The sequence below is a fragment of the Gouania willdenowi genome, chromosome 1, assembly GCF_900634775.1.
Source record: "Gouania willdenowi chromosome 1, fGouWil2.1, whole genome shotgun sequence".
Lineage (NCBI taxonomy): Eukaryota > Metazoa > Chordata > Actinopteri > Blenniiformes > Gobiesocidae > Gouania > Gouania willdenowi.
This window is the reverse complement of record NC_041044.1, coordinates 7,752,687-7,777,076: the sequence shown is the minus strand read 5'-3', so window position 1 is coordinate 7,777,076 and position 24,390 is coordinate 7,752,687. Positions and strand designations below refer to the sequence as shown.

General features: G+C 36.4%; 1 protein-coding gene across 31 annotated transcripts in view; it reads left to right on the top strand.

The window, feature by feature from the left end:
* The window catches only part of cacna1ab (calcium channel, voltage-dependent, P/Q type, alpha 1A subunit, b), a 191,650-nt gene that overhangs the window by 63,103 nt on the left and 104,157 nt on the right, over positions 1-24,390 (top strand). For all 31 annotated transcript variants that reach the window (XM_028446764.1, XM_028446747.1, XM_028446613.1 and 28 more), the window contains exons 4-10: positions 13,880-13,971; positions 15,212-15,364; positions 15,499-15,686; positions 22,935-23,038; positions 23,154-23,269; positions 23,361-23,405; positions 24,133-24,225. In XM_028446764.1, coding sequence (XP_028302565.1) covers positions 13,880-13,971; positions 15,212-15,364; positions 15,499-15,686; positions 22,935-23,038; positions 23,154-23,269; positions 23,361-23,405; positions 24,133-24,225 — 791 coding nt within the window. The remainder of the gene's footprint in view (positions 1-13,879; positions 13,972-15,211; positions 15,365-15,498; positions 15,687-22,934; positions 23,039-23,153; positions 23,270-23,360; positions 23,406-24,132; positions 24,226-24,390) is intronic.

The window sequence follows — 24,390 nt, the reverse complement described above, 5'->3', positions numbered from 1 at the left end:
GATTAACTAACTATTTTGATGTAAAAGCTACATTTCAGAAAATCATTGAATTAATAATGAATATAGATGCATGTAGAACCTCCAGGACATTCTTCCCCATCCTCCTCCAAACCTTTCTTTAGGACCTCCTGCAAATTTAGAGCCTCAGTTTTTTTAGCGAAAAAACCATGAAATTGCACTAACATACGCATAGCACCTAAATGCCCAGTCACTAGGCATCAGTGAACCACATCAGACCTTGTTAAACTACTCAATGTATTTTAGTTTGAAAGTGGATTGCACTTTATTTTCATAAAACATACTGGACACTTTTATAGATGCATGTGGTTACTTTTTTTGGTCATGAAGTGTCACATTTTTGGGTTTGGTGGAGGGATCTCGTGGGGTTAGGGTTATGAAGATCACTTAATGACAGCCTTTATGACACCTTATTCATGCTAATGACCGATAATGACAGCATAATGTCAGCATTATGTATAACATATTATCAGAATCTGTTGTAAAAGCAAAAGTTTAACTTTTTTGAAAAATGTAATTTAACAGTTTGATAAACTGTCAACCCTTGTTCTTTACAAGTTTATTTTAACTGCGTCACTTTTTTTGCACTTGTAATCATCAATATTCTGTGTTTCTCTAGTGTCTGTCTTTGTAGAAAGCTATATTTAGGTGTTTGTCACCTTTGACCTCATCCCACACTGCAACACGCGGCTGAGATGTCGGATTGGTTTATTTAGACGGATACTGTGTGTGAAAATGTGTGTTTGACCTGAAGCAAGTGTGGAATGTACACACATGTAATAATGAGGTGAACTGACAAAGTTATTCCCAAACAATCTTAATATTTTGGCTAAAATAGGCTCCAATATTATTATTATTATTACCTTGTATTGTTTCTTCTTTTTAATGATTATTAATCTTTACAACCAAGCACTAGATGTCAGTCAGATATTGTGCCGCTCTCGCTCCAGTGTATGGTATTTTCTGCACACCACGCACACTTGTGAGGAACCAAAATAGACACATAATCACACACCTACAGCGATCAACTTTGTTGCAGCCAAAGGTTGATGTTAGGACACTAAAGTGTCAAAAATATTGGGCAAAGACACTAAATGATTACAAAAAAAACTCAAAGTGTCAACAAAAATGCACTAAATGACAGAGAAATATACAAATTGGCTCCAAAAACACACAAAAGAACGTCTAAAATACACAGAATGACTTCATGAATACACAGAATGACAGAAAATACACAGACTTAAAAAAAAAAAAACACAGTGTCAATGAAAATACACAAAATGACAAATAAATACACAAATTGACTCCAAAGATACACAAAACGACGTCAAAAACACACAGAATGACTTCATGAATACAAAAAATGACAGAAAACACACAAAATGACAAAATATATCAACAAAAAACCACAATGTGTCAATTAAAATACACAAAATGACGTCAAAAACACACAAAATGACGTCAGAAACACACAGAATGACTTCATGAATACACAAAAGGACAAAAATACACAGAATGACAGAAAATACACAAAATGACAGAAAATACACAAAATGACTCCACCAATACAGCTAACGCAAACAGAAATACAAAAAAATGGCTGCATTAACAGAAAACAACAACAAAAGTACACATTATCAGATTTTTAAAAAAATACCATGATTGACTCCAAAAAAACACTAAATGACAACAAAAACCTTTGTTCTTTCCTGTTTTAAAGCTCAGATTGTTCTTTTTTCTAAATGCTTATATAAATATTGATAACGTGGACCTCGGGTCAGAATTTTGTGTCCCTCACTAAAACAAAAGCAATATGTAGAATATTATTAACAAATTGGCCCTAAACCTGGTGTTATTTCCATATTTCCCAGTACGATGCTACGGTAACAATGACTACTGTATGTGATAGCTTTAAGAAGAAATTAAACATGTCATAAAATCATAAAGCATTAAATGAAAGGAGGGTCAGTAAACACGTAGACTCAGCAGGCCACGCTGGGATAAATAAAGGTTAGTAAAACATTGACGTGACTAAAGGACAAAAGGATGAAGATCTGTCCGTCCCCTCCATCAGATTAAACAGGGGTTTTCAGTCTTCACATAAGGTCATCAACAGAGGGAAAGAATGAAGACAAAGGATGGGAAGATGACGGGAAGGAGGGACTTTAGATGGGGATGGAGGTAGAGAGGGAAAGTTCATCAGCTGAGTGTTCTTATTTCTGCTGATGTCAGCAATAATGCCAGGGTGAGAAAATGGACAGAGGAAAGAGGAGGGGGGGGGGGGGGGGGGGTGGATGAAGACGAGAAAAGTGCTTCCATTTCATTTCTAACTGTGAGCGCTGTAAGAGCCAAAGATGGAAAGAGAAGAGGGACAAAATACAGCAGAACAGAGGAAGGAGAACCAAGAGGTTCTGTTGTATGTCCGTGTTTAGTCATTTACTCACACACACATGTTGAATTTCACTTTTGTAAAAAAAAAATCAGAAAATTGCAATTTAAATCTCAGAGTGGGTTACTATCAGACAGACAATCACAGTGATTCACTCCTACAGGCAGAGGTGAAAGTAACAGAAGTACTCCCGTTATAATTGAGTTGCGTTTATGGGTATTTGTACTTTTTTGAGTATATTCCTAATCAGTCATTTTTCTTGTACTTAATGACGTTTTAAAAGTAATTCATTACCGTTACTGAGTAAATGATTAAATTTTGTTTTAAAATGATCAAACTACAAAAAATGAAATTATCAAATGCTTCACATCATAGACGATTCATTTTCTCAGTTTTAGAGTTCAGAAATGTAGCTATACTTAGAGCCTGATCATTTCTTATATTTTGAATTAAATTCATTGGTGTTATTTTATTTTAAAAAGAATTGTACATTTCGACAAACATTTTATACAATACTTTTTTATAAGGATATCAACCGATATCGACATCTGATTAATATTTGGACAGCTTTACGTATTTCTCCATAAGGCCTCAGATTTTCTGTGATTGTGGGATATGGCTTGAAAATATGAAAATATTGTTATTAATTTTATTTTACTTTTTTAAAAAACAAAATCAAGCAGAAATGTAATTATGATGCTAAATATGGCCTCAGATGCATGTTTTTAGAACATTTCGCACATTTAAATGTAATTTGTCTTTGTAAACGGATGGTCACGGAAACGTCAATTCTTGGGCAAAGTGTGATGTAAAATGATGCGATATCCAGGTTCTGAAATGGAAATATTTATATGACACAGACTAAACCCTTACCAACACGTTTTAGGACAATATCACATGCTTTCACTGTAAAATGTTATTGTATTTGTTGTCTAACGGTAGCTTTAGCAACACCTCGAGATGTCAGCGCGTACTGTACTTGTTTTGGCACTTTTCTGCTGTGAATATATGAAATTAATGACAATAATTAACTCCATTAACCATAATAAGCATGTCTATTAGCCAGTAATCACATCTTATTAGGAAAAACCCATGAAACGGAAACAAAATGGAAACGTGTGAACTGAAATTTTGCGATAGAAAATCTGAGGCTCTTTGTCTATTTTCTGTAATGAAACCAATGATCAATGTTGTGATTGAGGGAGTTTTTAATTAGCATGTTAGGTTAGCCAAACAAAGATGAACAGAATGTCTTCACACACACTGATAGAGACAGAAAAAGCTTGTTTAAAAAGCAGAGAACAGATGGTTTGGTACCTGCACAGCCCTGATCTCAGCATCAAGGAATCCGTCTGAAACCATGAGCACCAGACATGCTGCTGCCTGCTGCTTTCACAGGAACTTTGGCTATTCTGCTCCTCTTTCTAGGTTTCCTCTACACTGTACGTGAACTGATTTATTTTAACTGCATTGGCAATGCCTTCGTTACACGTGTGTGTGATTATATGTGAGCCGGAAAGGGGGGGCTGAGGTTTAGGGCTCAGTGGGAGACGATGAGGGGACAGGAGCTCACACTGGGCTGACACATGGCTCTCCCACTCTATTCACACACACACAGGTTTCAGACCCAGGACCAAGGGTCTTTTCACATATATTTGCAATAGTTAAGCAGTTATTGACACCTGTTGGCGTGCAAAGAAACTGAACAAATATCTCATCTCTGAGTTACAGCAGGTTAGCATTTATTTTACTTTATTTAATCAATTTTCTAATTTCACCTTACTCCTGAAGTCACTCTTTTTTTTTTTTTGCTTTATAATGAATCATCAGTGACTTACTTTCAATGAATCCAAAAACAAGAAAAATAAAATGAAATAACATAAAAAAAAACAACCAACAAAAATCTTTTAGAACTAGTGGAACTTGATAAAAGCTAAAAATTAAAAATTAAAAAAAAATATTTTACCCCCCTCATTGAATCTATCTGGTTTAAACTAACTTCATTATCACATCAATTTTAATATAGTGTGGCTTTCATGTAAAGACAAGTAATGTGTGCTATGTTGTCAGTTGGCATTGGCAAATGATATACAGTAGCTTATCACCACTGGTATGACTGGTGTGAATGAATAATGGTTTCTGTAAAGTGCTCTGAGTGCCATGAAAAACATCATTATTATTATTATTATTATTATTATTATTATTATTATTATTATTATTATTATTATTATTATTATGTTTTGTTGTATATTATGCTATATACTGTATATATATATATATATATATATATATATATATATATATATATATATATATATATATTTACAATTGAAATAAAGTTGTTCAATTGTCAAACAGTAAACATGGTTAAATCAAAAAGGCAAAATGTAACTGTAAACAATGAACTAATGCATGCAACAACAGTTTCGAGCCCGACCAATTCCGGTAATTGGCCACGGCGCCTAATCAGTCAGGCTCTCGTTGATTGTATACAATATATATCTTCATATGTTCTTGCAATTAAAACAATATATCCTTTATTAAACAACACTAATAAACAATCTGTGTTTAGCAAAGAAAGTGGGTCATCGTTCACACTACCTGTGTGCAGCGCTACATTCATCACTGTCATCTGATCCTACTCATGCAGAGCAAACATGCACGTCTGAGGTGTGAACTTGTATCTGTGCGTGTGCATGTGCACGGATCCATATTTACCGCATTTACCCTTTTCCTCTGCGTTAAATAGGCGGCTGTTGCACCGGTGTGTGTTGGCTGCATGAGGGGGGAGGGTGTGTGTGTGTGCGTGTGTGTCTGTGTCTGTGTGTGTGTGTGTGTGTGTGTGTGTGTGTGTGTGTGTGTGTGTGTGTGTGTGTGTGTGTGTGTGTGTGTGTGTGTGTGTGTGGGCAGGATATGTGAGGGGATTGAAGGGGTTGAAAATCGATCGCTAGGAGACCCACTTCCCATCTTCGTTGCTGCGGCAATGCCGAGATTCCATCAATGAGCCAGGGCTGCGTTTCCCTGGCAACACTTATGAATGAGAGCGGGTTGGTGGTAACCGTGGAGATTCACCGGAGGGAGAATTGGCAGGTTGCCATGGGAATGCCATGTACAGGAAGAGACCATGAAAAGTTAGTATTACTAGTCGTGACCACGACTTCAACATCATCACCATCATTAGAAAAGTGACGTTTTTCGGTGAACGTGGTTGGCAGTGACACACCGCCATCATCATTCTATCATGTGGTTGAACCACTGGAACAAGTTAGAATTTTTTACCAATTGTTCCGTGATTATTCATTTGGCACACTGTGCATTTTTAATTTGATTGGATGAACACTTTTTTACATATGTTCAATTTAGTGAGGTTTGCATGTGTACATTTTTACGCGTCTTTATTTTTCTTCCATATTTAGCTTCCAATATCTCAGGAACTACATCACATAGGAAACAGAACTTTGGTCAAATAATTCAGTTCCACCTACTCTCTCAGAATATATAAAAATATCTGCTATACGTTCTATCTGGTGGACATGGCAGACCCTCAAACCTGGAAAAAAGTTTGTCAGGGTTTTGGGTTTCAACGTGTTTGGGCCTTCAGTAAATAATTAATACTAATAATTTGATCAGCTTTGAGCTATGTACATAGACTGTTTACATCACTTAGTCACATACAGTATATGCATTGGTTCTTGGGTGACAGTCTCTTGAAATCTGAAGGAATTTGCTATTTTCACTGGCCCATAACTGCATGTGGGAATATTGAAAATCCTTTACATGAGGTCATTGTAACTTGCTGTGTGTTTATATTCTGAGAGAGTAGGTAGAGCTGTATTATTATACCAAACTTCAGTTTCCTATGTGCTGTTTTTTTTTAAATATTGTAAGCTGAAAATAGAAAAAAAAAAAAAGGATACACAAAAATTGACACACACCCCCGACACTAATTTGACTATATCTAAAAAATAAAAAAATAAACTAAACATTTACTGTGTGTCTTGAATAATTTAGGAGCAATTTGTAATTGGTAATAATTCAGATTTTTTTGAGCCAGAAGTCAGTGGGATATCCTGAAAATGTGTTAAAATGACCCAACACAGAAAAACGCACCTTTGTGTTTCAGTTTGAGTCACTGTAAGCAGAGGTTGGTCAGTCAGGCTGCAGCAGGTCAGACCGATAAGATGTTTCATGCCCATTCAACTTTTTCAAATTCAGCATTAAAATGTTTTAAATGATCCTGAAATGTTGGAGGAGAAGTGAAGAGAGGCCAGGGTTGGAATTATGTGCTCCAGCTGGATAAAAACAATGTACAGTATATGTATGCAGGGCCGTCCCAGATCATTTGGGATCCCAAAGCAAAATCAGTATATATCATTTTTTGGTAAAACAAAAACATTTTGGTGTGTATATTATATATTTGTCATCCCCGTTGATTGAAACTTACACTAGATGGTTCCAAACCCCAATTTAAACTGAAAAGACAAAGAAATTCTGCAATTCCTTATTTTATTTATTTATCATGCAATCATTACGTGTCAAAAGTCAAGTAAAATAGTAAAGTGCTTTTAAATTCAAGTAAAGCAAACAGAGAACACAGGTAAACACTCCAAATGTAGTTCTAAGAAGTTCTAAGTTCACAGCAATTTTTCAGTTATGACTATTATTTATTATTATAAGCCATTTATTAACTACACTTAAACGTAGAGTCTTACAAAAAGGCACAATATGGTTTCAACAAACAAACAAAAATACAATTAAAATAAATAATACCAATTGTTTTCACTTAAGTTAAATCCTAGTGAATCTTAAAACAAGCCATTGCTGGTCACATTTAAAAGTAAAATAAATTAACATAAATAAAAAAGTGCAAACATGGTCAAGGGGTAAAACCAGGAAACTCAGACGCTTTAGTGATTGACAAGCCTACAACATGAAAAACGTGAAAGCTATTAGTTATTTCATAATAGATTTTCCATTTTAGTCAGAGTACTGTATTTACATCAGATTTTTGTTTCGACCAGCAGAGGGCGCTGGTAACCCAGTGGTCGGTTGGCATGCAGCTATTCGAGCAGTGAAGAAGAGATGCTACGCTAGCAGACAAAGCTAATAGAAAAACATGACTTTAACAGATATTTACGTGATATTACAGATAGTCTTTCAGTGCTAAATGGGTAAGGAATCATTTATGAACATGTTTAAGAGTAGTAGGCGATTCCAGTTTAGATGCGCGCAATGCACAGCAGTACCAGTAACATGCAAGTGGGGTTGCCAGATTGGGGGCCCTAAGCAGCCGCTTATTTTGCGTATAGGTTTGGCCGACCAACTATATGCATCTTATTGCTTTGATTACTTTTAAAATAGCTTTAAAAGAGTTTAAAGAAACATCCAGTGTTACAGAACAACCAATCTCAATCCAAATATTTCTGATTACATGATTCTCAATGGGAAATGTTTGTGGAAACTTGCATGTTGTTTTATGGACCATTAGGAGCCACCATTTGGAGCTACATTGAATGATTTATAGACCAGCTTTTAAAATATATTTCTTTAGGTTTATTGTTGTTGACTCATTAATTGTTTTTTTTTTACTGTTTTGCTTTTGTATGTTTTAATGTGTTTTGTTTAAATTAAGTTTAGTTTTAATGTATTGGTGACTTACATAGAAGATTAATTATTACCTTTTGGTAGTGACTAATGGGGATCCAAATAAATGAATAAATTAAAAAAAAAAATACTTATTTACAGTACATGTATATTATGCTTCTCGACTTGCTAACTCTTACTTAAACAGAAAAAATTGATAGGACTAGAATATTACATCACACATATAACAGTCTATAGCTTTATAATAATAATATATTTTTGATGCTGCTGGGTATAGTGCAGGGGTCTGCAACCTGCGGCTCTGGAGCCTCATGTGGCTCTTTGACTCTTGTGCAATGGCTCCCTATAGCGTAAGATAACTAAACTAACAAAAATACTATTGTGGAAGAAAATAGAGATTTTATTTATGTGGGGAAATATATATTTAACGTGCTGGCTAGTTATGCATGCTTGATATGATCATGTTATCAAATTCAAGTTATTTTTTGTAGCCCATCAAATCCATTAACTCGTAAAATTGTTTGATAGCATTTTAACTGTATAAAATTTTATACACTATATTGTCTTTATTGAAAAGGCATTTGTTCGGCTCCGGAAGGATTTTAATCTAGGTGAGATTAAGCAAAATGGCTCCTTTGAGAATAGAGGTTGCAGGCCCCTGGTATAGTGGATGTGTAGCAATAGAAAACCACTCATTTTGGCCTTTCTGTTAGCATGTTCTTAAATTATTGCATAGTCAGCATTGTGAATGAATCACAATCAGATTAACATAATTTACATTAAACCCAGTAGAGGTTTCCTTTTTTTCATGACGGGATCTGTCCCTCTGAAACTTTCAGCTGAGAAGATTCTGGCCCTTGGGCCAAAGTTGTTGCAGATCTTTACTGTACAGCACTAAACCACTGTTTGTCTTAGGCTGCAAAGAAAAAAAATACAGTTTTAAATGAATTGATTAATTTTTCAATTTTAATTTAAGTTCCCATAATCTTACTTTGAAAAATTGTCACTTCCGTATTTGCGCTTACATTGCCTTTACTGCATTTGATTAAACTCTGACGCCACCAGGAAAAGCATATTACTGTGCGGGATATGCGTTACGTGTGTGTGTGTGTGTGTGTGTGCTGTAATTTGCTGTATTCACTGTGTTTTCCAGCTGTAAGTGCCTCTTATCTGTCATTGCCGTCCAAACACTATCTTCTCCCTCTGCAGAAGAAGCCCCCCCTTTTTTTCTCTCTATGGGGTAACACTATTTTTCTCTGAGCGATATTTTCTCACACTTTTGACACACAGGAGTATCACTTTCATTCAATCTTCTGCTCACTGTATCCCACAGTGTCAGTCACTGAGGGAATATCCCCGTGTCCCCGAGTCTGTTTCCATCAGGGACTTTTTATTGTTGTGTGAAGAGGAAAAAATCTCTCTGTGATATCCTCTTATTTAAATGCTTAAAGTTATAGTTAAATGTAAACTAATATATATAATATATAAAGTTAAACTATCCGAGGCATAGAACAGGCTTTAGATTTTGAGGTATATCGTTTTATTTTCTCATTTCACATCCTGAAGTTAATCTTTTTTTTGCTTTATAATGAATCATCAGTTGCTTAGTTTCCATGACGTTTGAAAATGCACAAGATCTAAATAGCGTAATAAAAACTGGTAAGTTTCGGGAAAAAAAAACTCAAATGTCGCTAAAAAGTTTTGATGCTTTCATGAGGAGGACTTTCAGACATTTTGATACACTTTTTCCGCAAATACACTTCACAGAACGTCACGTACATGGTCACATGACCACTTCTCTCTGAGAAAATATCCATGGAGAACTTTGTGTCCTTGCAACGAAGCCTGCCTTTGTTTTCATAAGCCTAGAGTAGCAGCTCATCTTGGCCTGTAACCGAGATAGTTCTCCTCCCGTGTCTGTTGGAGGCAGCTTCTCCTGCATTAGCAGCTTTGCTACAGGTGCTGCTACTCGCTATGCTAACTGCTGCCGTGCTGCTGCTGCTCCGCGATTTCCACAGAAACAACTTTTGTGAAAAATTACGCTTTAGACGTAGCGTGGGCGTGGCTAGACTTTCCTCTCTCTGTTCCTCACTCGTGCTCAGCTTTTATATTCAATTTTGTGTGTACACTGACATTTCCAATGATTTCAACTCAATAAATGACGCAGCTGTCCAAATATAATATTTCAAAATCTATTAAAAACACCTTAAAGCAAATGAGGTACTGGAAAAAAATAAGCAAATAAAAATGAGGTGCTGGATCCAATCAAAGAAGTGCCGGTCAAAATCTGGGTGGTACCGCATCGTGCTCTGGCCAGATCCTGCCCAAATTAAGCTCTGCTTTTAGGAGAACTGATTGGTGTTGGTTCTGCCTCTGCTGTAGTGAAACCTTGAAACGGTTCTGTGATGAATTTGCATGTTCTCCACGTGGATGTGTTTGGTTTTTTCTGCCAAATCAGGCTTTCCTTCACTATCCATCAACATGCAGGCCTATGCTTGGGTAGTCGTCGTCTCTACTGGGGTCACATGGGCTCTCTAGTCATCAATGAGCTCCGTTTAAAATGTGAATTACTAGCCAGGCATCAAACTCACTAAGCTAAATACAGATGGCAGATGCAGTCAGTGCCTTAGTAGAGTTAAATGCTGCTGCAGTTAATATGTATTTGTATTAAAATAACCATTTGTAAAGGTGTGTTTTATTGCTGATAGCATTTTGTTAAAGATGCAACAGATTTGTAATTTGTTGTTTGGATTGTGATAAAATAAATTAAAAAAAGACTTTTTGTAAAATGTTTTTGTCAATCTTACATAGTTGTTTAATTGTACAAAATGTGAAATATTTTACAATTCATTAAAAGTTGTTTGTTTGTGGCAAGTAAATCAGAAGCAGGATCATATACTATTAAAGGTTTCAGAAGTGGTCGTCAAAATGAAATCATTTCATAAAGTGTTGCATGTTGAAACTTTAGTATTTTCTACCGTTTTCAGGCTAGTCATCCTTTATTATCTTTCCCTGTAATTAAAGAAAACCATGATATATTTGTGTTTAGGGCGCATGGTGGCTTAGTGGTTAGCACGTCTGCCTCAGGTCCTGGGTTCAAGCCCTGGGATTGACACAGGACTGTTGATTGGAGTCTTTAAATTGCACATAAGAGTAAAAGCGAGTGTGAGTGTTTTCTCTGTGTGTCTTACCCTGCAATGAACTGGCGCCCTGTCCAGGGTGTACCCCCGCCTAACACCCAATGAGAGCTGGCGTTAAGCACCAGCAGATACCTGGTTTTGTATTACAGAAGATATTATTTATTCACGCCAATCATACAGGTCGTGGTGAGCTACATTGTAGACAAAGCTGAATTGGAACATCCTGAATGGCATGACTGCCATGACGTGCCTACAGCCCCTCTGACCAGCACCAACACTCATACATAATTCATCTATAGTGCCTTGCCCAAGGACATAACAACATTGGCCACGGTTACATGATGTTTTTTTTTTTTTTTGATTCTGAATTAGTTATTCTGAAATAAATTATCCAGAATTAAAGTGTTCTGCTTCGTGCTTACATGAAAATAGTAATTCCGAATTGAGGTTTACATGGAAAACAGGTTTATTCGGCTTTATTCAAGTCCGCTTTCGGTCTGGGGGTCGGAAAGGCTCTGATTGAACAGGGGGCGAATGTGACGTATTCACGTCTATTGTAAAAAACACACAACAAACCTTTTATTGTTGGCTACAACACAGAAGACCACACATGAAAACTGTTGTCACCTCTATTTTGATTGTAGTTTTGAATACAGCAGCTGGAAAATAACACATTGTTTCACTTTGGTCCGCTGTGCAGGAGAAGGAGATAGGAACTAATCACCGGTAAATAAAACCCAGTAAAACTCTTTAAAACAATAACCACTAATAAATATTTGCTCCATAGTATGTCTAACAACCGGTACAGTGACAGCCCATACATGCAGTACAGGGACGCATTTACTCCGTTTCCGAGTTTTAGTATCACCGTCCGGTGAAGCCTGTTTTGTTTGCTGATGTCCGTGTGTGTGCGTGATAAATCCATGTGTCCGTGTGAATGTGTGCTGGTTTATTCTTCCGGCCATCCACTCTTTTCATTATATCCATGTCTTATGAGGCTTTTAATAAATAAATGGTCTTGGCTCTAGTCCAGGCAGCCATCTTGGATTATATCGTCACCAGCATGTCATCGCGAGCATGTGCAGAACTACCTTAATTTACTTAAAGCGGAATTAAACGTTTTCAAGATAGAGGAATTATTTAATACAGAATTAATAAGTTAGCCACCTAATTTGGATTGAAGTTTAATTCAGAATTAAATTTGCATTAGGAATTAAGTGTTTACAAGGTCAGTTTAAATAGGATTTAACTTTATTTCTGAATTAAAGAGGAATTAAAGCTTCCATGTAAATGTGGCCAATGATTGGGATGGGATTCAAACTGCCAACGCTTTAGTTATTGGACGACCCACTTTTTTTTTTTTTTAGTTTAATCATATGCACAAATTTACCTCTGCAAAAGAATTTGGCATCAAATATTTTGATAGAGTCTGTTGGCAAATGGGTTGATGCATGTAAACACAGTTAATTCCTTTAATGTGATAATGTAACTACATAGTTTACTTCAGATCTCATTTGTGTGTTGTAGCTGTCCCATACTGCAGCTGGTGCTAGACACTGTGACGTCCTCTCATTTGCACGTAATACGTCAAACTGTGGCACTTTGCTTGTTTTGCTGAAAGTTCGTCCTCTCAGATGCAGCTGCAGCGTGGCTGTTTAGCCACGGGAGATTAAAAAAAAAAAAAAAGCATAGTCGATAAGCCCTGACTAAGTCATTCTCCAGCCAATCTCAGAATCAGAACCAGAAAGACTTTATTGTCATTAATGCAAGCTTCAATGAAGTTAGAATATACCTGTACTGCTCCTCAGCTGTGTTTAACACACATAACTCATTTCTGAATGCAAGTACCACCTTTGTCTGACTACAACATTTAGCTCAGAATACTTTGAAGAAACAACTATCGAGCGTAATAATGTATGAATGAGTGATAACACACATTTTAAATAATCTCATTTTGTAAATAAGTAAAATGAAACTGAATTTACTAGATCCTGAATAGATTTATTTCAATAGTTTTTATCATCTCCCCCCTGGTGTGGAACCAAGACTCATTTCAGTTCATGTTCTAATCAAGATCATTTTCATTTTCATCATCATCTTTATTATTATTATTATCATAATATAATTTTTTTAATGCTTTCGTTTTTTTTTTTTTCACTCTCTCTCAAGTACCCTCTTTAGTGCCATCACGTATCTCTAGGGGTACACGTCCCCCCACTTGAGAAACACTGATGATCGATCTAAAAGCTGAATATTAAAACTTTTCGAACTCCTGTAAGAAAATTCTTTGAAGTCAACTTTGAGCCTTCAATTACACCTAATATTCCTTAATATTTGGGCATCAGCATTTATGGAGATTTCACCAATCAGTGCTTTAACCTTAACCCAAAGTAACACAGACAGTTTTAAAGATTTTATTAGGAAAACCTCTTTATCTGCCAAACACACAAAGCTGCAGATACACAATAATATTATTATTATAGTACTTCTCCATCTATAGAATTAAGGGCACAACTTCCTATGAAATATAAGGGGTTACAGTTAGCAAGAGGCTAATCAATGATGATAGTAGTTGTTAGTAATAAAAAAATTAGTTAGCATGCTATTTTTTTAATTTAATAATGTTATTTCTGATTTTAGACACGTTATCATCTGGGCTACATGTGATTGTACAGAGATAATGGGAGCTCAACCATTTCCTTCTGTGTTTTGTGTGTTTTTTCCGCAGTATTTTGTCGTCAGTGGGTTCCCAGCTCGATCTGAGGACGCTACGAGCCGTACGAGTGTTGCGACCTCTAAAACTGGTGTCTGGAATTCCCAGTAAGTGTTACAGTAACGTAACCTCAACAGTATTTAAAGCTTTCATAACATCATTTATTGGAGAAACTATGTTAATCTTTATGCCAGGGCTGTCAAACTCATTTTAGCTCAGTGGTCAAATACAGACAAGTTTGATTTGAAGTGGGCCGCAGAGGTTGGGAATCGAACAATTTCAACAAAGTGCCACTTAGCATTTCCATGTATAAATGATATATGCATGTATGTAGAACAGAGATGGGCCACTCTGTCATAGAAGGAGCCACAGACGTGATTATATCTGATTCCAGGGCCATATGATCAATATTCATGTCAGCATTTAGAATAATGACCAATCAGCGCATTAACATAGGGAGAAAAAAGGGTTTGGTTCTTTTTTTTTGTCTTTTTGGTTTTTATGTTTTGTTAATTATTAGTCATTTTGTGTGTTTTTGGAGTCGTTTTGATTAGTTTTTTAAAGTCCTTATGTGTGTTTTTGTAATTTTGTGTATTATTTTGTTATTTTTTGCATTTTTGTTGTTGATTAGTGTGTTTTTGGGGGTCACTTTCTGTATTTTTGTTGTTGTTTTCTGTAATTTCCTGTCATTTTGTTAACAGTTTGTGTGTCTTTGGAGCTATTCTGTAAATATGTTTCTGTTTTGTGTGTTTTTTGAGTCATTTTGAAAAAACTAGGTTTGTTCCAAAAATGTGAGATTAAAAATGACTTCCATTGTGTCAATGTACAAGAATGGGAAAACTGGAAACCTGCAAATATTGTTGAGTTCCATTGAATTTGTGAACATTTTAAAGAAACTCCACTTGATTAATTGTAAAGTTCTACTTTCAAATAAATCTGTTCAAATGTTGCGTATTATTTTGCATGGATGCCAATATCTATGTTTGGATATGATACAGTGATGTAAAATTACTCCCAATTTCTGGTTAATTTTGATAAATAATTTCCATGAAAAGTTTCAATTGTCAAAATTCCCAAGATTTATTTCCTGTGGAAATTTACCAGACAGTTTATGCCCCTTTGTAACCCTACTAAGATATCCACAACTAAATTATTTGGTAATTTACACAATGATTCAGGTTTTCTCAGCTTCTTCCCTGCGGGCGGATTGGATGTTTAAAGGGGCCGGATTTGGCCCCTAAGCTTTGAGTTTGACACGTGCTTTTATGCTATTGAGAAAAGCTATCACGACCTAGTAGCTATTCAATAATCATATTGGAAAGTGATGTGTACTGTTGTGTTCTCCAGGCCTGCAGGTGGTGCTGAAGTCCATTATGAAGGCCATGATCCCTCTGCTCCAGATTGGCCTGTTGTTGTTTGTGGCTATTCTCATGTTTGCCATCATTGGCCTGGAGTTCTACATGGGAAAGTTCCACACCACCTGCTTTGATGAGTTCACAGGTAAAAAAAACACACGTGAACAATGAACATGCAAGACTGACATGTCATTGTAATTCCGAAAAGCTACTTTTCACATGAACCCCTTTTCAGCCCTTTGACCCCTATTGGTCATGGTTTTGTTTTTCTCTGTTCAGGAGAGATTGTCGTCGAGCTGCCCTGTGGCCAAGAGTTGCCGTCGAGGTTGTGTCCTAATGGCACCGTGTGTAAAGGCGGCTGGCTCGGTCCCAACTACGGCATCACTCAGTTTGACAACATCCTGTTTGCAGTGCTCACTGTCTTCCAGTGCATCACCATGGAGGGATGGACAGACATGCTCTACCACGTATGTTAGCCTGCACACAACAATGCAACATTTCCTCTTACCTAACTTCTTCTGCATCTTAATCATCCCTCCCTTCCTTATGTAACGTATGTAAACAAAGTGTGGAATGGCATTTTGGTTTTACATCAAAAGATGTGTTTCACTATCTACCAAGACAAAAGGGATTTGAATGATAAGTTAACATTGGACAAACAAAATGACAGAGTTAAAGCTGCAGTATGTAGAATTATGAGACTGTAACTTAAACAACCACGCTTTCAAAACTATCTCTGTTTACACAAGACCATGGGAAGCGCAAAAAGTATACATGTGGTTTTGCAATGAACCAAAATAAGTACATGTGCAGAGACACTTCCTATGAAAACAAGTAAGAGTAGCTTAGATCAGACCTACAAGGTTAGACCCGACCCGGCTTGTGATGGTCCGAACCTGTCTGAATTCTAATAAAGCCAATGTCTCTTTAAGCACGAACCCATTCCTGCTCGACACTATTCTAATCTGTGCGCAGCACGCACTTGTCACACACAGAGTTGCTCTCTATGTGACACACACACCTCCACAACGAGTCAAGAATGACTCATTTATGCATTTTTTAACATCATTTATTCATGTACCAGAGGACAGTCTCCATTCACCTCCTCAGCAAACATTGGTGTGTCTTTCTCGGGCTTATTGAAACACATCACCTGACTGTTCTTTAACCGCGCAGCGTTGAGTGGGAAGCGTTTTCAAAAACTTGTGCTCTGAAGCTCGTTTATAAAAAGTTCTGTTTTCAAGCACCAAAACGCTGTTGCCCTTAACAACCACGTTTTCAAGTACTAAAACGACAATTTTTTAGCACTTTAACAAAAAGTCAAATCCGCTTCCGTAGATTTGACTTCATGAGCAAACCTTCGACTTATATCACGATATTGTATTTTGAGTTCTTTTTTGAAATTTCAACATTAATCTCAACATTTCGACTTTATTCTTGATTTGCCCAAAATTATTTTCGCCATCCTAATCCTCTTCCGTACAAACACAAACTAATTTATTTGTCCATTTATTCTGAGAAAGCCAATATAATAGCTTTTCAAGGCTTTGTGTGCTTGTAATTCAGCAAAAAGTCATTGCTAGTCTAACAAATAATGCTAATCACAAATAATCATGCTAACAGACAACAGCTGAAGTGCGTTTGTGACTCATTTGTTCTGAAAACTGCTGCATTTACTGACCAGTTTATTATGGTTCCCTGCCCCAGAGACTGACGTAGCATGACGTAGCATGTTGCCCATGTCACACCCAACAGTCAGTTTTATTCTGAAAAGTCCCAGGTTTTCTTTTTAAAATGCCTGAAGCTATTGAACTACACAGATCTGGAGTGTAGTGACAAAACAAAATCCCATCCCTTTTTTTGAACAAGTTCGGATGAACTACGGTCGGGCCTGCGGAACGTCTCTGTGCCGAATAGCACGTACCACGTTCCTGAGAATTCAGTCAAATGACTCGGTTCCACCGAGTAAAAAGGTCTCTGAGAGGCTCTTGACATCCGCTCATAAAATATCCATGTCAAATTACAACCCGATTCAACGAGCATTAATGGAGGAGTAATCATTTGTCGCCCCTGTGGCACATACAGAGTAATGGGCCCCATTCATATATTGGTATGTGTCAATGATTCGGTACCACTAACTGTCGCAATATTTGACTCACAAACAGATGAGAAAATGGCTTTAATGGACATTACCGAAAAAGGCCCCTAATCAAATTGTGCAAGTCATAATCGTAATCTACGTTGAATTACCTTTGAAACGATGTATCACACGACTATGTTCCCATAAATTTAGAAATTAACGGAAATGTTGGGTGGGCCCCCGGGCCCCATTTAAAAAAAAAAAAGGCTCTGAGAGTCTCATCATATTCATTCAAAGAGTATTCATACCAAACTGCATTTTGACCTAACGAGAACTAACGAAGGAATAGTCATTTGAAAAATGGGGCCCCCAGGTGCCCCCTGGTGCCCCCGTGACACGTACAGGGTAATTGGCCCCATTTATATATTGTTATGTGTCAATGATTCGGTGCAACCAATCATGGTAATAGTTGACTCGAGTCGCAAATAAATGAGAAATCAACTTTTGTTTTTTTTTCTGCGCCCCAAATCGAAAATCGGACTCCGAGCGTCGATGCGTACACATCCATAGATTATAGCTACCAAATTTCAGCCTGATCCGTTCATGAATAACAGAGGAGTAGTGATTTTAACTCGTGTACACAACAAGAAGAACAAGAAGAACAACAACAATAACAAAGTCAGTGGTGTTTTGAGTCCGGTAGCCTGGCCTAAAACAATAAAAGACAAAATCCTAACCACTCAGTCAATTTCAAATTAACAATATTGACTCATATTTTGTAACAAACATTTTGTATGCAACTTTGGATGTTATCTCTCAAAATATCATAACGGGAGAGAGATCAGACCTATTGGTTGTTGTTGTTGTTGTTTTTTTTTTTTTGATGGAGTTTAGGTTAATAATTGACCCAAAAAAAAGGTAATTGTTATTTCCCATGTTTGTCTTATAATCCATCCTTTTAGCTTTTTTTCCATCTTCTGAAGCCTTTTTGTGGCCTCACAGCTCAGAGGTTCCTTCTCCTCCACTCTATTCTAGTCTCAGTCTATTTTTAACTGCTTCCTGATGGATGGAGGTCGACTTCTACACTTGCACGAACAGTTTGGAGGAAACCAATAAAAGTTTAATGGAGGTCGGGCTGCTTGCATGGAGACCATAATGTATTAAAAACCAAACATTCAGCAGATCATCACCTGTGTTTGTTTCGTTAAAGTCTTATTTTCTGTGCTAATAGGGTTTCATTACTTTTGTTTAAAGAAGAAAGAGCATAAAACGTTTCAAATACATTTGAATTTCTCTTGCTTTTGAGTGCATTTAAACTTTGAGTGAAAGAAAACCTGTAATTTTATTGTATAAATGACACATGGAAACAAGTCGCTTAAAGACTTTTTAAGTGCACGAAAATGGAAACCTCACCAAAGTGAGCGTAATACCTCCACTTTACAACTAAGCATTTGTAATCAAAATAAGCTCGATGATTGACTAGCAGTAAACTAGATATTACAGTACTAAACATTTTTTTGTTTAATTTGAATTAAGATAAAGTTTTATAATAATTTACAATAGTAAATATTTATATAAGCTTTGCAAATTGTAACTTAATCAAGTTGATTAGAAAACATTTACTATTTTTTCATTTATGTATGTATTTATTTATTTATTTATGTTAAAATTTGCCCAATTCCATTTCAGTTTATTTCTACTTCAGTTTACCCTTTTTTGTTTTGTTTTCATTTCTTCGGCTTTGTCTAATCACGTCATTAATGGATTTTAAACGTCCTGAAATCAGGCCAAAGATTCTTAATATGGGTAATTGAAGTACCCATTTGTTTTAATTTCATATTTTTCCGCTGTATTTGAGCTGTATGCACACTAGGGCTGTGTTTGGTATCAGTCAATATCGATAATTATTGATTTATTTTTTGTTTAACCAGTTCAAAATAAGGACCAGAAATAGAAAGGCCAAATTTAAATGCTTTGATTTTAAAGGTACTTTTTAACATTTTAAAAGAGGTCAACAAAACTATGGAAATAAACTTAAAAAAAAAAAGATGTACAAAAATAGACATTAAATAAATGCTTAATCAAACCAAATATGCAACACATTTTATAAATAATAAGTGCACACCTGAGGTAGAAATAACATCTCAGCAGGGTACGTATTAATAAAATTTATTTCCTCATTTATATTTAAATTATTTTCTTAAAAATAAATAAATAAATAAAAGTACATGAAAAGGAAAAATAACTCCAATAGTGTTTTTACTGTTTAATATAAACCACTGCTGCTGAATCTTGTTTATTTTCTATCTGATAATGAGTTACATCAAGTTATGGTTGATAAATATATATCAATATATCTCGGATTTTCTCTAATTAAACCAGATCAAACTTGACGATTTAATCATCAATTACTGAGAGCAGTACTAACAGTTTCGAATAGACTATAAAATCTTAGTTCTGACTTTCCGAGCGTTACATGGTCAGGCCCCTCAATATATCTCAGACTTGTTGTGCCCCTAAATTTAAAACCCGAGGAGACCTGGCGTTCCAGGCTGTGGCCCCCAGACTCTGGAATAACCTGCACCAGTCTCTCATGGAGCTCAACTGTGTGGTCACTTTTAAGACACTGCTGAAGACTACACTTTTCAGAAAAGCTTTTAGTTAAAGGGGACATATCATGCTAAATCCACTTTTTTAGCCCTTAAATGCATTTTGTTGTATATTTAGAGTGCTTAGAAGTACAGAAAAAATCAAATTAGTCTCTTCAGGTGCTCTGTAGATATCTTTATATTCTGTTTTGCTCATATTTTTCAATCTGTTTTGATTTTTCTATTCTCTATTACGTTTTTTTAACTATTACATCACAGTATTTGCAGCGGAACTGCCAAATTAAGACATCAAATCCAGGTCCAACACTTCAAGCAATCCGCCATTTTTATTTCTCGCTTTTATTTTGTAGTCCAAGCTCAAGGATGCCGAAGTTACGAGAGGATAAGTCAAAATGTTTGGTTGTTGGATGTAGTAACCCACACGCTTCATTACAACGTCTCCCAGCATCAGAACCTTTTCAAAGTGCCTGGTTGAGTTTTATTTTTCACAGAAATGTACCCACATCTGTAGGTAAGGTCATTTTTGTGTGTGAAGCACTTCAAGGATGACTGCTTCATCAACCTCCACCAGTATAAAGAAAGATTTGCCAAAAGACTTTGTCTGATTGAGGGGTCAATTCCTTCTATCTTTGGAGACGATGAACAGAACACTTCGGTAAGCTGTAAATAACGCTAAAAAGTGTGATAAGACGTCCCTGTCATTGTTTTGTTAGCATTAGCAGTTGCACCGTCTTCAGACTTCATATGTTAGCGCTGTGTGCTCGTTTTAGATCCTTGATGATATGGCCTACGTGATTTAATTTAAGTCTAAAGTTGTCATTAGTCATTTCATTTTGCCGTTTTTGTCTCCGAAAAGACTGTATTAAAATGCATTTCGTAACGTTTGCTTGGCGCTAGCGTTAGCTCGGTGCTTGTGTTAGCTCACTTGTTAGGGTTCTGCAGGTTCATCATCTACATTTTCATCTCGCTCCGCCGGGTCAGACTCTGGCTCAAACATGTAAGGCTGGATGGACAAGTCTTCTGTTGTTGACATTTTGTAAATAACCTCTGAATAAAAAGTTTATGCGACGCTACATAGCCGTATCTCTTCTATAAAACTACAAAAATGGCGTAGCAGGGTGGAGTTGAACCGAGTGTCACCTGAAGAGGGGGCGGGGTATGGAGTGTCTCATTTGCATTTAAAGAGACAGCACCAAAATGAGTTGCTCTTAGAAGCACATCAGAAAAGGGGTAGAAAAGGGGCCTGTGGAGCTATAATAATGAGGAATTCAGACCCAAGCATTGCAGTTCCACTTTATATAGACCACAACTGTATGATTTATATGTAAAAAGGAAGGATTTAAAACCATGATATGTCCCCTTTAACTGGATTTTAAATTATGTTTTATCCTTTTATGATGCTGCTCCTGTGATGTATATACACCCATGTTTTATTATGCTATTATGATGTTGCACCTGTGGTATTAATTTCCCCACAACACTGTATCTTTGTGATTTCATCTGCGAAAAGCGCTTTATAAATAAATTACTTGCTTACTTACTAACAGGATATTTAAGTGTAATTATCACAATAGTTACAGTTGACCAGCTTTGTCTGTGAACACGTGAAATATAACGAAAATAATAAAAAAAAAAAAAAATGCATTTTACAAGTTAGGGCGGATCAATAGTGACGTTAGTTTCTCTGTCAACGTGTTTGAGGAAACTTTGGCTGGATCTGGCGAAGGATCTTGAACTGGTTCACTTTGAGCGGTAACGGGGGGACAGCCGTGGCAGCGCACACTGACCACAGCATTTGCTCAGGTCATCATTTCAGGTGGTAAAACTTGAAACTGCTAATGTACACAGCTACTTTGGAGCTGCTCAAACAGTCCCTCTGCCTACATCCCCCAGAATGCCTTGTGGTTCAGGGTCAGGGGTTGTTTGCAGGTTTTTTCTAACTTTTCAGTGAATTTATTGAACATTCTATCACACATATTTTTTATTGATATCGAGTACATCTCTATCGTGATATATATCATGATTGTTTTATCGCCCAGGCTTAATGCACGCGCTGAAATCACATGAGATTTTTTGCAGGATTTGACATCTGTCTGTTTGCTAAAGTTGCTACACATTAGGCCCCCCAGTTAATGTTGGAAAATTGCGTTTAAATGCGTGATATTTTCCAAAAATATAATAATAATGTATTGGATTTAATATAGGGCTTTTTCATAAACACTCAAAGCACTTTACATTGATGTGCATTATTCTTTCACTCTACACTTAGTGGTGGTAAGCTACTATTGTAGCCACAGCTGCCCTGGGTCAGAGTGACAGAGGTAAGGCTTACATAGTGCACCATTGGCCCCTCTGACCACCACCAACACTCACACTAGACAATGTGGGTCAAGTGCCCTGCCCAATGAGTAGAGTGGGATTCGAACCCCCAACATCTCGGTTATCGGACAACCCACTCTACCACTGAGCCGCGGTTCGAGCTACGTAGTATTGTGTCAACTTACATCATATTTTGCGCGATAATTTAAATTTCTTTCCCTTTTCTCACCCATTTATGATGAAAAATTCAATATTCAAGTATTTTAAATTGTCATTTATTAACATTTAAACATGTACTGAATTAAATTCCATATGCCCGAGTCCCCTGTTAAGCCCTTTTGTAAATAAAGCAGAAAAACACACACATAAGCAAGTATCAAATGTAATGAAAAATGTGCATGTAAATGCGTGATATTTGCCCAAAAGATTCATGTGACGTCACATTCAGTGTCATTGTGCAACTTTTGCTTACTTTTATTTAAAAAAAAAAAAAATAAGTAATTATCATACTAATCCTAATAATAGTTAAAAAAATATATAATTTTAACAAAGGAAGTGAATTTAAATATTTTTCGTATGTTTTTCATGATCACAGAAAATCTGAGCCTCCTTAAAAGAAAATACTCACTAAAAATGTGATAGTGATCCTGATTAGACGAACAAACCGTTATCTGTTCCATGATGAGTCGTCAACATGTGTGTTGCAGAGTAACGATGTGGAGGGCAGTGCCTGGAACTGGATGTACTACATCCCCCTCATCATCATCGGATCCTTCTTCATGCTCAACCTGGTGCTGGGTGTACTCTCAGGGTAAGATGCTCTGCTGCTCCTTATCTTCTGTTTTACACTTCTTTTCACTTGTTGCTGCGTCTCATGAAACTGAGCCGCTGAGCGAACTTGATCACGTGACCACTCATTCCTTTAGTGAATTTGCCAAAGAGAGAGAACGAGTGGAAAACAGGAGCGAGTTCCTTAAACTGAGGCGACAGCAGCAGATTGAAAGAGAGCTCAACGGATACCTGGAGTGGATCTGTAAAGCAGGTCAGTGAGCCGTGATTGGATGAAAAAAAAAACAACAACTTCATCCAGATAGTGTGTGTGCTTACATCCTGTTATTATCTGGTTTCCACAGAGGAGGTGATTGTGGCTGAGGAGGATGGAACAGGGAACTTTAGTGGTGACTGTTTCCTTTTTTATTATTTATTGACTGAATTAATCTATAATAATAAATAAACAGTTACCTGTAAACATACGACAACTGTAATAACTTTAGAGGGAAACTAAACCTAAAACAACATACTGTATATGCTTGGACTTGTTAAAAAAACATGTGTACAGTATTTCCATTTGTGGGGTGGTTTTGTGGAATGATCTTGATGAAACAATTAAACTAATTATGAATATAATAGAGTTTTAAAAATTACAAAACTTTGAAAAGTACAGAACTGAAGAAGGATAATGTAACTCTGACAGATGTTGATGGCGCCTGTTCGTTTTGTTTGTTTTTGTTCAGTTTTTCTTAATAGCTCGATTGGAGTATTGTTTTTGTATTGTCCATTTTGTTTATTTCATTGGATTTTGCAGTTGTTCGTGATGAAGAATGGGGTTAGGACTTGACAAGCATAGGCTCCTATCCCTTGTGAAACATATGTACAAATGTATTATATTCAAAATGACTTTTTTCATTTCATAGAGATTTCTGTTGAGATTTGTTTATTCATTTTTGTTTTTCCATCCATTTTTTTATTTGTTCGTACATTTGAAATAAATAAATGTCTTGCATGCATATATGTGTATGTGTGTATTTTACCACACTAAATCAGCATGTGGTAGAGCCAGTTTAAACAGGATAGTTAAAACGAGAAAGGGTGAAAACATTTTTCTTTTTTTGGTGATGTGCAAAGGTACAAGACGAAGACCAACTATGAAAACCAAAAACAACAAAACAGAGCTGCTGAATCCTGAAGAAGGAGAGGACAACATGGGAGATGCAATGGGTAAGAACCATAAGGGAGTGAGTGATGGGATGGGGGTGTAACTGTGACACACACCCAATAAGACAACCATCCATGTTAGTCTTCTGTGGTCAACATTAGTTTTATTCCTTAACTTTTAGCTCCTTCTAGCTAACATATTCCTTCCTCCCAGCCCTTCCAATGATA